The sequence below is a fragment of the Ziziphus jujuba genome, chromosome 5, assembly GCF_031755915.1.
Source record: "Ziziphus jujuba cultivar Dongzao chromosome 5, ASM3175591v1".
NCBI lineage: Eukaryota > Viridiplantae > Streptophyta > Magnoliopsida > Rosales > Rhamnaceae > Ziziphus > Ziziphus jujuba.
In genome coordinates this window covers 26,840,132-26,856,325 of record NC_083383.1, presented here as the reverse complement: position 1 = coordinate 26,856,325, position 16,194 = coordinate 26,840,132, and the positions used below count along the sequence as shown (strand labels likewise).

The window sequence follows — 16,194 nt, the reverse complement described above, 5'->3', positions numbered from 1 at the left end:
CGTATCCTTACCCATTCAATCCTTGGTTTCTGATATTGTTTCTGCTGTTACGGGTTTGTTTTTTATGTACGTATTATTTTGTGAGAAGAAAGAAGGTGAAGATACTTGTCCTGAAGAACCCCTTTTGAATGGTAGTGCTAGTGTAGGTAACAAGTACAAAGGGGATGCAACTGTAACTCCTTTTTCTAGTGCTGGAATTCTAAGCATTCTTACTTTCTCTTGGGTTGGTTCTCTAATTGCCGTTGGCAATAAGAAGACTTTAGACCTTGAGGATGTTCCTCAACTTGACCCCGGTGATAGCGTAGCTGGTGCATTTTCAACTTTTCAAAACAAGCTCGAATTGGAGTGTGGTTCCACTAGAAGAGTGACAACACTTAATTTGACGAAAGCATTAATATTCACAGCTTGGAAAGAGATAATTTTCACAGCCTTCTCATCCTGCTATACACGGGGTCTTGTTATGTTGGTCCATATCTTATTGATACTTTTGTTCAATACCTCAATGGGCGAATGGAGTTAAAAAATGAGGGCTATATTTTGGTTTCTATATTTTTTTCTTGCAAAGATTGTGGAGTGCCTCTCAGCGAGGCAATGGTTCTTTATGGTGCAGCAGATTGGAGTAAGGATCCAAGCAGTTTTGGTTGCGGTAATATATAATAAGGGTTTGACCCTATCATGTCAATCCAAGCAAGAGCATACTAGTGGAGAGATTATCAATTTCATGACTGTTGACGCTGAAAGAGTTGGTGATTTCAGTTGGTGCATGCACGATATATGGATGGCCATTGTCCAAATTGCTTTGGCATTGGTAATTTTGTATAAAAATCTTGGTTTTGCTGCAATTGCAGCATTCGTTGCAACTGTACTAATAATGTTGTTGACTGCCCCTTTGGCAAACTTGCAAGAGAATTATCAGGAAAAGTTGATGGAGTCAAAAGATAGAAGGATGAAGGCTACATCTGAGATTTTGAGGAACATAAGGATTCTCAAGTTGCAAGCATGGGAGATGAAGTTTTTGTCTAGGATTATTGAGCTGCGGAAATCTGAAGAAAATTGGTTGAAAAAATTGGTTTACACTTCATCCATGACAACATTTGTCTTCTGGTGTGCCCCAACATTTGTATCTGTTGTCACTTTTGGTGCTTGTATTCTGTTTGGGACCCCACTTGAATCTGGGAAGATCTTAACTGCACTAGCAACATTTAGGATTCTTCAAGAGCCTATCTTTGAACTCCCAGGCGCAATTTCTATGATTGCGCAAACGAAGGTATCCCTTGATAGAATAGCTTCATTTTTGAGCCTTGATGGCTTGCAACCAAATGTTATAGAGAAGCTTCCGAGAGGCAGTTCTGATTTGGCGATTGAGATATTTGATGGAACTTTCTCCTGGGACTTATCTTCCCCAAATGCAACATTGAAACATATTAATTTTCGAGTGTCCCATGGAATGAAGGTTGCTATTTGTGGTAATGTTGGCTCAGGCAAGTCGAGCTTGCTTTCGTGTATCCTAGGAGAAGTTCCAAAGATATCTGGGACTCTTAAATTGTGTGGGACAAAGGCCTATGTTCCACAGTCACCATGGATACAGAGTGGCAAAATAGAAGAAAACATTTTATTTGGCAAGGAGATGGACAGAGAATGGTATGAGCGGGTTCTACAAGCATGTTCCCTGAATAAGGACTTGGAAATCCTCTCATTTGGTGATCAAACAGTAATTGGGGAGAGAGGAATTAATTTGAGTGGAGGACAAAAACAAAGAATACAAATTGCGCGTGCCTTGTACCAGGATGCTGATATCTATCTGTTTGATGATCCATTTAGTGCTGTGGATGTTCATACTGGATCCCACCTTTTCAAGGTAATTCATATTCTTGTTTTTGATGTCATTTCGTTTAACCAAGATTTCCCTCTATTAGTTTGTTTAAATGGAATCAGATATACTCATATATGCATTTGCTTAGGTACTCACTTTGATGCCCTTCTATTTTCATTGTACTTGTTATCAATCCTTGAAGTGAATGCCAGTAACCTCTTTGCTTCATATTTGTGCAACAGGAATGCTTGCTTCGTCTTTTGAGTTTCAAAACAGTGATTTATGTTACTCATCAGCTGGAGTTTTTACCTGCTGCTGATCTAATATTGGTAAGCAACTCATTGAGCTTGTTTGTTTTGATGTCGATATAAAAAAGAAATGAAGTGTTATGCATTTACATCTATCAACTAAAACCTATCTCAATTTATTAGGTCATGAAAGATGGAGTGATTACCCAATATGGGAAGTACAATGATCTTCTTAATTCAGGAGCTGATTTTATGGAACTTGTGGGTGCGCACAAGAAAGCTTTGTCTACAATCAACAGTTTAGAAGCAAGGACAGTTGAAAACATAAGTTTGTATACAAAAGATATATGCTTTACTAGCACAAATGAGGTTATGGAGAAGGTAGAGAATAAATATGCTCAAAACAATAAAACTTATGGAGTTGTGCCAGAAGGACAACTTGTTCAAGAAGAAGAGAGAGAAAAAGGTGGAGTTGGGTTATCGGTCTATTGTAAATATCTCACACTATCAAATGGAGGAGCTCTAGTTCCTTGTATCTTTCTTGCACAAGTCTGTTTTCAGATCCTTCAAATTGGAAGCAATTATTGGATGGTTTGGGCAACTCCCATCTCAAAAGATATAGAGCCCGTTGTTGGAGAAGCTACACTTATGCTTGTCTATTTTGCTTTGGCCATTGGAAGTTCATTTTGTATCCTTACAAGAGTTACTCTACTTGCAACAGCTGGGTATAAGACAGCAACTCTACTCTTTAATAAAATGCATCACTGCATTTTCCATGCTCCCATGTCATTCTTTGATGCCACTCCAAGTGGACGAATCCTCAACAGGGTAAGCGAATTTTATGTTTATGCACACTGCTTTAATCTGAGTGTTGTCACAACAGTCTCGTTAATGCGACTTTGAATTCTTGCAGGCTTCTACTGACCAAAGTGAAGTGGATCTGAATATTCCTTTTCAAGTTGGAACATTTGCTTTCACTTTTATCCAGCTCGTGGGAATAATTGCAGTAATGTCCCAGGTTGTGTGGCAGGTCTTTATCGTTTTTTATGCCAGTTACCGCAGCCTGTATCTGGTATCAGGTACACATTTTGTCTTGTCTTATTTATGAAGCTAAACAAGATGCTAAAAAGATGAGTTTGCTTCTTGACATCTAATGTAGCTTTTTAATATGGCTGTTCTATTCTTTTACTGCATTGTTTTTGTGACAAAATCCTTATGATGTTCTATTCTTGTCTTATTTATGATTTTTGCTCATATTTTGCTATCTTATTGAAAAAACCTTTGCTGTCTGGTGCCTTTGCTTTTAGTAAAACTTATTAGGAAGTAAAACAGGAAGAATATTTTGCAGCATGCATTCATCAAACCTTAGATATCTTATAAATTGTGCAGCAATACTACATGCCTTCAGCACGAGAACTAGCACGGTTAGTTGGTGTCTGCAAAGCTCCAGTGATCCAACATTTTGCTGAAACAATTTCAGGCTCAAAAACCATAAGAAGCTTTGATCAAATTGCAAGATTTCAAGACACAAACATGAGACTGATGGATGGATTTTCCCGACCTAGGTTTCATCTTGCTGGTGTAATGGAATGGCTGTGCTTCCGCTCGGATATGCTGTCTTCTATTGCATTTGCCTTCACTTTGCTTTTCTTAATTTCAGTTCCAGAGGGAACAATAGATACAGGCAAGTCTTATTTAAGCCATTTCATTGTTATTTGTACTCTTATTTTTATGTTAAAACTGTTTCTTTGGTTTTTGCAGGCATTGCGGGCTTAGCTGTAACATATGGACTTAATCTAAGCATGACACAATCGTGGCTTATTTGGAATCTTTGCAATATGAACAATAAAATTATATCAGTTGAGAGGATATTTCAATACACAAGTATCCCAAGTGAGCCTCCTATTGTATTAGAATCAAACCAGCCACATTGTTGTTGGCCATCCCATGGAGAAATTGAAATACGTGATCTGCAGGTAATTTATACTGCTGATTATTTGTTCCACACCAAACGTACTCTTGCATTATGCAAGGACTTCCATGTGTATGGTTTTGTGCGTTATTCTATAATTTGATATCAACAAGTACAATGTAGGTCCGATACGCCCCACACATGCCTCTTGTCTTGTGAGGTCTCACTTGCACTTTTCCTGGTGGAATGAAAACTGGCATTGTAGGGAGAACAGGAAGTGGCAAATCAACTCTCATACAAACACTCTTCAGAATTGTTGAACCTGCTGCAGGTCATATTATGATAGATGGCATCAACATCTCTTTGGTTGGATTGCACGATTTGCGCTCTAGGCTGAGCATTATCCCTCAGGATCCAACTATGTTTGAAGGAACAGTAAGAAGCAACATAGACCCTCTTGAAGAGTACACGGATGAACAAATATGGGCGGTAGGATTTTTTTTTTTTTTTTTTCACTTAAAGATAGGAAGATCTGTTCTATTCCAACAGTTCTTCTTCTTCTTCTTCTTATTATTATTATTTTTTATTGTCTCTCTAAAATGTTTTAGGCCCTGGACAAGTGCCAACTTGGAGATGACATTCGGAAGAAGGAAGGGAAGCTTGATTCAACAGGTTTGTTTAAAGGGTTATTCAAAAGGGAAATTATCATCGAGTTCTCTTAATGTTTGACCAATTTACAGGAAGCCACCACATGTTTAAAAACCCATTAGACAGTTCCTCTACCTTTAAAATGAACAGTTTTCTTTCATCATTTGAAACCAATCCTAGCTAGTAATACTGATGTTAATTGATGAATCTGAAAACCAATGGTGGCTTCTTGTATTTATGCAAAACTTGGAGAGGAGGTAAACAAAATTGTCCCTTATTTCAAAACATAAGGTTATATATGAAGTAGCTGTGTGTTTCGGTTTCTTTTTTTCCTTTTTTTTTTCAATGTCCTGGGATCTCATCACATGTTCAAATGGGTGCCACAGTTGCTGAAAATGGAGAGAATTGGAGTATGGGACAGAGGCAGCTGGTGTGTCTTGGCCGTGTGCTACTCAAGAAAAGCAAGGTTTTGGTGCTCGACGAAGCCACAGCATCCGTCGATACAGCTACAGATAATCTTATTCAGCAGACAATTCGTCAACACTTTTCTGATTGCACGGTTATTATCATTGCACATCGTATAACATCTGTTCTTGACAGTGCATGGTTCTCCTTCTAAGTCATGGTATGCATTGCCATATGAATCTATATTCTTACTCTCTTTGTTACCATCTTTCAAATCAATATTCATTTTCCTTACTCCACTTGATCTTCATGCAGGGGTTATCGAAGAATATGATTCTCCAAAGAGGTTGCTAGAAAACAAGTCATCATCATTTGCGCAACTTGTGGCAGAATATAGTACAAGGTCTGGCTCCAATTTTTAATAGTTGGCTGCAAAATTGAAATGCATCCCAATGCTACATTCTACAAATGGCATTTGAGTTATTCAGTTTCTTATAATGATGAGAAAAGTTTGTGAGTGTTGTCTAAAGAAGAACCTCCTCCTATAATTAAAGAAAATTTTCCAAGTGATAAAACCTCAGAAACTCTCGGTTTTTCTACCAAAAAAAGGTAATAACAAAAGAAAAAATAAGAAACTTATAAAAGACAGACTTGGGTTTGTGAGCCATTTCTTTTTTTTCCCCGAAAATTAGGTGGTAAAGCAGGACATTTTTATGTTCACTTAGCCGTTAGCACCACATATATAATAAACAGGGCATATCTCTGGCCATTGCAGTCTCAATGGATTGATTTTCATATTTATTTCTCTCATTCTCTTCCTCTTCTTACTTTATTTCTTCATTTCACTCTACATAATCCTTTTTTTTTTTTTTTTTTTTCTCTTCTCTTTCTTTTTCCGTTGTGCCATTCTGAGATTTAGATTTTGGTTAAGCTGATTTTAATGAATTTGCCCTGGAAACAACCAGAAAAGATGTCTATGCTGACAATTGCAGCCAGTTTTCTGTCCTGCTTGTATGCAAACATATCAATAAATGTCCAAGAAAAAAGAAAAACACTAATAAACGTCCAAAGATGAAAAGTAGATTTGGATCAGCAACTTTATCCAGAAATTAATTGCTGGATATATAAATGTTGTAGGCTCACTGTTTTTCTGCAGAGATTTTATTAAATAAGCAATGTACAAATCTCGAAAACTATGACAAAATTTAATTGCAATAAATAGAACTTCATGCCATTAGGTAAGACACGAGAAATTACATCGTACATGGTGATATGAGTAACCAACCACTTATGACCAAATATTAACAATCATTTTATAGAGATTACTTGATTTATATGGAGGTTGCACAAGACTATATGTTGTTCAGTTTATGTTGCATGCGGATAACAAAACATTAATTTTGCACCAACTCTCTTAATTAAAGATTCATTTGGTTAATCTTAATCAATAGCCAAGTCAAACTTTGAGTAGTACATTCAAATGCAAGCAGGAATGAATCAACTTTCTTTAATATAATTAATATCATTTTGCAAGATTACAGTTACCAGTTCCCATGCATTTTTTTTTACACAAGAACCCATAAAATATTACTAATAATTAATAACATTATATAATAAAAATTATATATCAATTTAGCTAGAGTTTGCTATTGTGCCTCAAGGCAATGTAGGCCAACAGCCTATACCCAACAAACATAAACAACATCACAGATATGCTGACCACAGGGCTAATTTGACCTGCAACATCTTCTTCCACAAACTTGCAACTTGCTGCTTTGTCTCTACTTCGATGGTGGTAATGATCAGAATCACCATCACAATCCAGCAATGTCAAAATCCTTTTCCCATCTCCATATTGGACATTGACTAGAAGCCTGTAAGTATAGAATGTTGAGGACAAATATTTCATCCATGAAAGCGAAGATGGCATCTTATGCACGTAGTATCCTCCTGTCAAGACGAAAGCTAGCATTGTCACAGTTACCAGTGTGGAAGCCTGTTTGGCATCCATGATAGCTGCACCAAAAGCAAGTCCAAGTCCTTGTGAAACAACAACGTATCCCCAAAGCACCGACAATGTGAGAAGAAAATCACCCAATTGGGGTTGTAGTCCGGTCATCCAATACGAAATGATGAGGAAGACGGTTGGAAGGATGAGCTCCATAGGAAGATCACCAACGATTCGAGCCATGAAATACGAAGAGAGAGTGTACATGCCAGAAGCTTGTTCCTTCATGAAAATGGCACGTTCTTGTGGGAAAGCAAAAACAGAGTTGAAAGAGGGAAGGACACCCCAGAAGATGGAAATGAAGAAGAGAAGGCCAAGGCGATCTTGAATGTCTAAGTAGTTAGAATGCCACCACATTAGACCAGCCAATATTGCACCAGAAATCACTTGGAAAACTCTGAGGGTATTGAACGACTCGTGCTTTCTTTCCTTGAGACTTCTTTGCAACAGAATGGTGAAAGCATTGAACCAACTTGAAAAGCCAATTCTGCAGCTATTTCTTTTTTCTTGCTTGGAAGAAGAATGGCTAACAATCTCACTACTGTTTGAAGAATTAGCTGTTTCTCTGGTTTGAATGTTAGAAGAATTGTCCATGCAAAGAGCTTTTACTTTTGGAGCTAACAGGGTGTTGTAAGAGGAAAACAGGTTTTGCTTCACATTGGGTTTATCTCTTTCACTTACTCCATCAATTTGGCATACACCTGCATAATCCAAAAATATTGGTCAACTTATCTAATTTTATTCCACTATAAACTTGATTAAAAAAACTATGAACTTGTACATATACATACAGTTTTGATTTGGGAACGTACTTTTCACTTTGTGTTGGGTGCCTAATGACATAACAAATACTAAAGTTTGCTATTTATTCAAGTAGAGTTTTAAGTATTAACTCATTAACTAAGAGATTTATTTGTTGGGCATTGCTTTCAACCTACATGTAATTCGAATTTGCGTGAATCACAATCAGGTGTCAGATGCTTAATAGAAAATTTATGTATGCGTGTGGATATATATTAGTGAAGCAATCATATCCTCTGGATTTAAGGAAAAAAAAAAAAAAATCATACCTTTTAGATTTATTCCCCATGTTACCTAATAAATATTCTAGTATTCTTTACATGAAAGAAAGTAGGGGAAAGATGCAGGGCTTGTAGTTTTACAGGGGAAAAAAAAAAAAAATGCTTCTTCAACACTATTTTACTGTAATTTTATCTGGAATTCACTAGCTACTATATATTATAGTATATATTTGGTGATAGCTATATTTTCTTTTTTCCATTTATTCTATGACTTGGCGCTACTACCTTCTATTTTTTTTGGCATTACTAATGTAACTATCAAAATATGCTTGAAACTTTAGAATATAAGAATAACTAAATAAATAAATAAGGCCCCACGTACGTAGAACCTTGGGAAAACAAATACAGAGGAATCATTAGATTGGTTAACATATTTGATTTAAAAGCAAAAGATAGGAAGGCTGTCAAAACAGTAGGACTCCTAATTTTTTTTTATTCCCATTTTGAGAAAGAGAAAGAGACAGAAAGCTCTTTTGTATGAGGAATCAAATATATGCAAAAGTGGGCATATTAAGCACAGGAACTTCACCAAAGAAACATAGAAGATATATATACGCACACACTTATAATGACATGGTGGGATGGTCATATTGATCCATCAAATAGGAGAGTGCCACGTAATCATATCTTCCGATTACTTAAAAAAGAAGAAGTTGAATATAGGTGGTAAGAAACAGCACAATAAATAAAAAAATCAATATTTCTTTCGATCAATATAAAGGTGTGTAAAACACCATGTCATATAGAAAAAGCATATAATGAACAAGTATAGCACGCATATATATCCACATATCTAAACCACTTATTCAACGAAACATATCTAAAGCGACTGATTTAAGTAGTTTAGTAAATTAAAAACGCTGACCAATGTTGGTGGTAAGGTGGGAGTCCACTGAGGTTGGTGCTGCCACCAGAGGTTTGGGCCACCACGGCCACCACTTCTGTTTTCTCCAAGAAATTAAATCTAATACTTTTCTTCTTCTTCTTCTTCTTTTATTTATTTATTTATTTTCTTTTTAAAAAAAGGAATTTAGACCAATAAAAAGTTGAAAACTTTTGCGGATAGAATACTTAAGGAGATGCAAAGCAACCCAACACGTGTTGCTCTTCTACGTATCCTAAGTTATAAAATTTGGCAAAAGAGTTCCTTTAAAAGAAAAAAAATTGCAGATGAAAAGGAAGAGGAAAAAGAGGAAGACAGTAGCAGCGAAGAAAGACACTTTTAGCAAATATAAAGAATGTTTCCAAATGAAAATGCATGCACATGATGATGAGTTTGAGGGTCAAAATATATATATTGGTACAAAGCAATGTTTATGGGACAGCTTATATGTTTTTTTTTTTTTTTTTTTTTTTTTTTTTTTTTTTTTTTAATTTAAAATTTTTCCTTTCTAAATGGCCAATATAATAAGTTGTATAAGTATGACAATATAAAATTGCATTTAATATTAATTTTATATGCCTTATATAATAGTTCTTTCATAATGTAGGCATCCACAAATTTTTAACATGCATTCATCCACATTATAGAATTTTTACTTAATTTATATAATAATGTAATATATATATAGACAAGTGCTTTGCTTGTGAAAAATTTATGAGGACAGCATCACTAAAATTTGTAGCAGTTCTTGACCTAAGTGATATTGACATGTTAATCGTACATGAAATGGGGTTAAAAAGGAAAAAACTAAAGCACTAAGATTAATTATGTGGCTTACCAATTATATATATAAATGACCCACTTATAACATATCATCTTCCTGCATGTTGATCCAAAAAAGTACCATAAAAGTTTGAAATGCATACCACTACAACCCTATAAGCGCTAAATAATGTGTCTATGCTTATGTCATCACTTTACCTTATAATAATAATAATAATAAATAAAGAAGGAAAGACCTATACCGCAAAATTTACTTAAATGATAGTTTGACCTTATAGAACAAGATGATATTATCACCTCAATGGTCAATAAAAAACACTCTAATAGCTTAATCCATGGTTTATAAAGGATGGGTCCCCTATAGATTTAAATTGAAACTAAATCTTTAATTTAAAATCCTACCTGCTCTCTTTCCTTTCTCTAATGTTGTTATGCCCAATGGTCTACAAGGGAATGAGCCCTTGATATCCATGGCAAATTAAAAAAACAAACACCGTTATATATAATCATGAAGGGGACAAGAAGGAGATGCGCCACATTTGAAAAAAATATATGCTTTTATTTTTCTTTTTTTCTTTTTTTTAATTTTTTGAATAATTAATTTGATGGTTTCTCACGCAACGAGTGTCGTCATCAGCTTCTCCACTTCATTAATCCACATTAGCATCATGATGTCTAAGAATTCTTTTAATGGAAAGTTTTTATGATTCAAAGACACCCCCCAAATTAAGTATAGTTTATTCTCTAAAAAATTGAAAGTTCCATATGCTATGCCCTTAGATAGAGTCCTAAATGATAAAAATTCCTAGTCAAAGACCACTTTCACCTTGTTTGTGTGTGTGTGTTTGTGCGCGCGCGCGCCTATATATAAAATATATTTATTTATTATGCATTATCTAGCTATTGAATTGAACACCATTCATCTACCTATCTCTAACATTGATGTACTGACATATGCATTTATTAATAATATGAAGCTTATAGTTTATGCCCTGGTGCTCCGCACATGGCTAGTTCTGATTTTTTTACTCATTTTCATTTTTGCTGTCAAGTTTTCTTCTCATTCTCATGCTAAAAATTATAAATAACTAATAACCCAATTAATTCTTTTTTTTTTTTTTTGGGGGGGGGGAGGGGGGAGTGAGTAATAACCCCATTAATTCATATTCTTCATAGTTAGTCTATAATATTTTTCACATAATATGTGTACAAATAAGTAATTATTAATTTTGTAAAGTTTATTATTATTTTTTTAATAAAAAAGAACAAACTTTAGTAGTTCACTTCCTCTCTTTTTTTTCTTTTTTCTTTTTTTTTTCCTACTTTTATATAATCTACTTGCTCGTTGAATAAAAAACCTATTAATTTGCTTTTTCTAAGGATTTTCTAACTAAGAGAACAACCTAAACAACAAAAATGTATAAATTTAAATATTAAAAAAAATTACTCAAAAAAGATAAGTGGAAATTTTTTTATGTGTGTCAAAGTAATCAAGAAGTGATTTAAAGTTTATGGAAGGGCACAGACAGAGCTATCCAATTGCCAATCACAACCCTCCAATCAGAGTGGGTCAACTCGGTCGTACAACAAATTTCATGCATTTACTGAAGACCTTTATTATCTCACACAAACAAAAAGTAAATTCAATCACATATATCGTGATGCTAAGGAAATGCTCTAAAGTCCAGAAGACCATTGGTTCCCTGTAGAAAAGTATATGATGTGGGTTCCATTATACGCATATATCTTGTACCATCCCCTAAATCTGCCTACCAAACACGATAAATCTTGGACAACTTTGGAGCTTCACGATAAGTTATTCCGTACATATATACAAAATAATTCCCACTCAAAAGAGTGCTCCATGACACAAAAATTCACCACAAACGCTATTTACCACCCACTTTATAAACCTCCATCTTATTCTACAAATCAACATATTTGACAAATCATTTTTGATGTGGTAATTAGCAATTTACCGCACCCACATTATAGCATGGATATTGTGTTACCATAGTTTTATATGTTATAAATCACCAATGTTTCACATTCCTCTATGTGTGAGGCTCAGGTTCAAGATAACAATCTATCAGGGGAAAAAAAAAAAAAAAAACAAAAAAAAAGAAGAATTTTTGATTTATCATTTTAGAAGTTAAACATGTACATCCAACGGTTTAGGCCAGATGGATTAACGTTTATTTACCACTTTACAAACTGTGATCTATGATGTTGAAATACCGTTATTTAAAAAAAAAAAATAGAAAAAATTAAACTATTTGAAAAGTGAATCAATTATATATGTGTGTGTATATATATGTTATATAAGACTTATAAGAAGAGAGGAGTTTTATATGTGCGTGTATACATATAATTATTTATTTGGCGATATTATTAAAACAGAGCTAAGTATAGGAAAAACCAAACAAAAAATAGTGATAGCAAATTTTCAATACCAGAAAGTGGGCAACAGAAAAAGAAAACATAGAAAAGAAAGGGGGGTCAAATCGAGAGCTGGCTTAAAAAGGAATTTAAGGAGAAGACTAACCATCCATTGTAAGAAAGGAAAGGAGGGGAACGCGTGGAAGGCACTAGATAGACAACATTTCTTTGCCACTCTCAGCTGCTACTGCTATTCAAATATCAAACCCCACTACGTATCTAATTAATATATATTCAAAGGACCACTAATTAAGCTTCCCAACAAAAACCAAAAACTTTTACCAAAAAAAACAAAAAACAAAAACCAAAAACAACAAAGCTTTCCCCTTAATTTTATTTCTATAAATATATTTATGATACGATGCAGCAAAAGTAATTTACTTTACTAAGTATCTATTAACGCAAAAGGGTATATATACATCAAAGAGGAAGACAACTATTAATCCAGGTAGTGGGAAGTTGTGTACATACATATATCATGTATAGTCTACAAAATCAATTATAGCTAAGGTTGTGATACATGAATATAAATGCATCTAATCATAATGGGTTACATAATTAGACATTGGAGTATAAAAGTTGGACCCATTTACATGGGGGTATTACGGGTCCATTGTTGCCGGTAACTTGGACCATTGAATTTCATATGTCATTAATTTAGGCCGAAGTTTTGACAATTATGAACTCGTGTTTCTGACCATCCATACTAGTCTTTAAATTTTATTATTTTTTAATAACCATGCCGTATAGCTATCTAGCTAACTGGCTAGCTATTTCTTCCCCATTCCCTTTCTTTTTCTATGATTAAGCAATTGTTGACAAAGCTTCTGAAATTCAGTTTTCGAAAGGATTTAGACAATTTCTTTAGAAATGCTTCAAGTTTCCAGAATTTCTAACCAAAGTCAGTAAATACTAATTTTTCAAGAAACTTTTTCTAAAGAAGCACAAACAAAAACAAAAATTATCGTAAAGGAGACGAAAGAAAACTAACTAGCTAATAGAAGGAAATGAAAATTAAAGAAAACCCAGAAAAACAAAAAATTCTAAATCCACCCAATGAAAGAAAGAAAAAAGGAGAGCAAGAAAAATACAAAAATTCATACACATATACATATATAAAAGGTGGTCTGAAAAAAAGAAAGTTTGACGTACCATTAGCGAGATCAAGCAGAAAATCAGCAGGATTCATAGGAAAAGACGGCGAGTAACCAACCGACTCAAAGTAAGCCATAGCCTCGTTTGCTTTCCCGGAAAACAAGCACCTCCCTTCCGACAGAACAAGAACGGAGTTGAACATCTGGTAAACCCGGCTCGACGGCTGGTGCATCGACGTCACGATGGTCTTTCCCTTTTGAGCAAGCAATCCCAACGTCGTCACCAGCCGGTGAGCTGCCGTGGAATCCAAACCGGAAGTCGGCTCGTCTAGGATCAGCAAACTGGGGTTCACAAGCATTTCGTGAGCTATGCTCACCCTTTTCCTCTCTCCCCCCGAAACTCCCCTTATAAAGCTGTTTCCTATTATGGTGTTCTCGCATTTCTCCAATCCCAATTCCGAGATCACCGACTCGGCGACGGAAATTTTCTCTTTCTTGCTCAGCGTCCGAGGAAGTCGGAGAAGCGAGCAGAAGATTAGGGTTTCTCGAACCGTTAGATGAGGATAAAGAACGTCGTCTTGGGTTACAAACCCGGTTCGCCGGAGAATCGACTTGTTGAGTCTCCGACCGTTGGCGGTGATTGTTCCGGTGAGGCCGTGTTGACCATGGAGTCTACCTGCGAGTGCATTGAGGAGCGTTGATTTGCCGCTACCTGATGGTCCGAGGATGGCAAGGATTTCGCCTGGAGATGCCATGCCTGTAATTCCATGCAGGATTGTTCTTTCGTGATTGTTGTTGATCGTGGCCGTTGATCTTTGATCAGACGGGGTAGATTGATTAGCAAACATATTTCGAATGTTTCCTCTGTTTTTGTTCTCCATTTTCACCCGGTAATACACGTCTACAAACTGCATGGAAGGAGAGAAAAAAAAAAAAAAAAAAAAAAATCATCCTGGGCAGTCAAAGTTCGTAGAAAAAGTCAAACGAGTCAAGATGGTGTATGACTCGGGTAGTCCAACACATGAAAAACACCTGGCAGAGCTGATATTTATATATGTATTAAATCCACCTGATAAGAAACTGTTGGTTTTGGTTAGTACATATATGGACATACCTTAAGAGTAATGGGAGTGCAAAAAGACATTAAAGAAGGCAAGCCACGCGAATCTCGAGGGCCATGTTTGGATTGATCTGGGCCGTCGGATGAGTGTCCACTAGGAGTCTCTACTCCATCAAACGGTGCTGGCATTATTTTTGAAGCTGAGCTTAGCCTACTTAGCTGTTTGATGTATCAAAAATTACAAACAAAAGACAGAAAAGAAAGTAATAGAGAAAGCAAAGTGAGAGAGAGAAAAAGAGAAAGAGAGAGAGAAAAAGAGAGTGATGGGAAATGAGAGCAAAAGTGATGAGAGAGCCCAAGGGATGGAACAACCAGGGGTATTTATTTAGGTCTAAAGTTGGAGTGCATGCCACGTCAAAGTGAAACGCCCACAGCACAAGTGCTACGTGGCAGCTCTACGTGCCAGTTGGCAGCTTTTCAAGATAGGTTCATGGAAAGTGCTCTCTCTATTAATCACCGTCCCCACTTCCAAATATCTTTTTTTTTTTCTTTTTTCTTTTTTTTCTTTGTTATTCTCTTTCTTACATCTTTTTCTGAACTAAAGGAAAGATAGAGATAAAGAGAGCTTTTATTAGTGTTTGGAAGCTTGGAAAAGTGCATTTAGAAGGAGGAACTTTGGGAAGAGAGAGAGAGAGAGAGAGAGAGAGAGAGAGATGGGATCGATTTTGGGGTGCATTTACTAGAGGACACGCCTTTTCATTTAACTATCCTGTTTCAATACATCATACTTTGATTCGGATAGGTCATGTCTTGGATACGAAACTAAAGAAAATATGTAGTGAACCTTTCTATATATATGTTGATGTCAACAAAACAAAAAATACATACAGTCGGTGTCATCAGATCGATCTAAAAGCTTTACTATCCGGACCTTTTTATCGGTTGTCTAATGGCTTCAAAGGCAAAAATTGACAACATTATCATTAACATTTTTTTTTTCCCCGAAACATTTCAATGCTAAAATTTAAATATGCATTAGTGATTTATACAAGTTCATACAAAATTAATTTTGTCCATATGGAATTTTAGACTTTTAATAAGTAGTTCATTATATTTTTATAAAGCATTATTACTTTTTCTAATTTAAATTTTTGGAACAATCCAAAAGCTTATCAAAATGATGAGTATGACTCTCAATATATATAATTTGTATATATATATATATATATATTTATATTTATATGGTTTCGAGTAACTGTGATACGGGTCATCCCTTTCTAAAATATGTCTTCTTTTATTTTCATTTATGAAGAAAAAAAAATGAGAACCTTTTTCGTGACTTTAACTATATCATATAAATATTTATTAACACTACTTGGTGATTAATTATAATATGTGAAGGATTTTTTATTTTTTGTTGGTTATTAATATGGGAATGATAGATAGAATGATGATGAACACAAAACTTTTGTATTCAACCTTTCTATTGTCATAGTAATTTAGTTTATGCTTCACAAAGAAAGAATTAGTTTATATTTAACATCAAGTCATGGTTTAATCAAGACACATATTTAATATTTGTCAAGTCCCCAAATTTAATAGTCTCTATCGAATTCTCATACTTCAATATCATTACAAAAAATTTAAAAAATAATATAAAGAAGAATGTTCCCTAATTAGGTATATATAATTCATAAAGTATATGTTTATAGAACATATTAAAATGTCAAACATTTTATCAATAATTCTTGTGAATTGGCTCTATCTAATTAACAAAAGAGAATTCATTTATTTAAGTAACAAAACTCTATCTAAAATT

The 16,194-nt window shown here is 34.9% G+C and overlaps 2 protein-coding genes and 1 pseudogene across 3 annotated transcripts; 2 read left to right on the top strand and 1 right to left on the bottom strand.

The window, feature by feature from the left end:
- Nucleotides 1-308: 308 nt before the first annotated feature.
- Nucleotides 309-3,134, top strand: LOC125418239 (ABC transporter C family member 3-like). The gene is made up of 3 exons (XM_060817772.1): nucleotides 309-1,858; nucleotides 2,056-2,142; nucleotides 2,245-3,134. Exons 1-3 carry the CDS (start codon nucleotides 524-526, stop codon nucleotides 2,962-2,964), a joined length of 2,142 nt encoding a protein of 713 aa, XP_060673755.1. The 5' UTR covers nucleotides 309-523; the 3' UTR covers nucleotides 2,965-3,134.
- Nucleotides 3,135-3,838: 704 nt separating this feature from the next.
- On the top strand, nucleotides 3,839-6,393 carry LOC107420518 (ABC transporter C family member 3-like; annotated as a pseudogene).
- A 213-nt stretch (nucleotides 6,394-6,606) lies between these two features.
- On the bottom strand, nucleotides 6,607-14,984 carry LOC107420519 (ABC transporter G family member 25). 2 transcript variants are annotated; one of them, XM_048476507.2, is made up of 4 exons: nucleotides 14,430-14,984; nucleotides 13,374-14,223; nucleotides 7,826-7,867; nucleotides 6,607-7,735 (listed from the first exon to the last, which is right to left on the bottom strand). In XM_048476507.2, exons 1-4 carry the CDS (start codon nucleotides 14,562-14,564, stop codon nucleotides 6,663-6,665), a joined length of 2,100 nt encoding a protein of 699 aa, XP_048332464.2. In that variant the 5' UTR covers nucleotides 14,565-14,984; the 3' UTR covers nucleotides 6,607-6,662. The 2 variants fall into 2 exon arrangements, with proteins under 2 accessions (XP_048332464.2, XP_015884993.3); XM_016029507.4 differs by lacking the exon at nucleotides 7,826-7,867 and having other exon boundaries at nucleotides 14,430-14,924.
- Nucleotides 14,985-16,194: the final 1,210 nt, after the last annotated feature.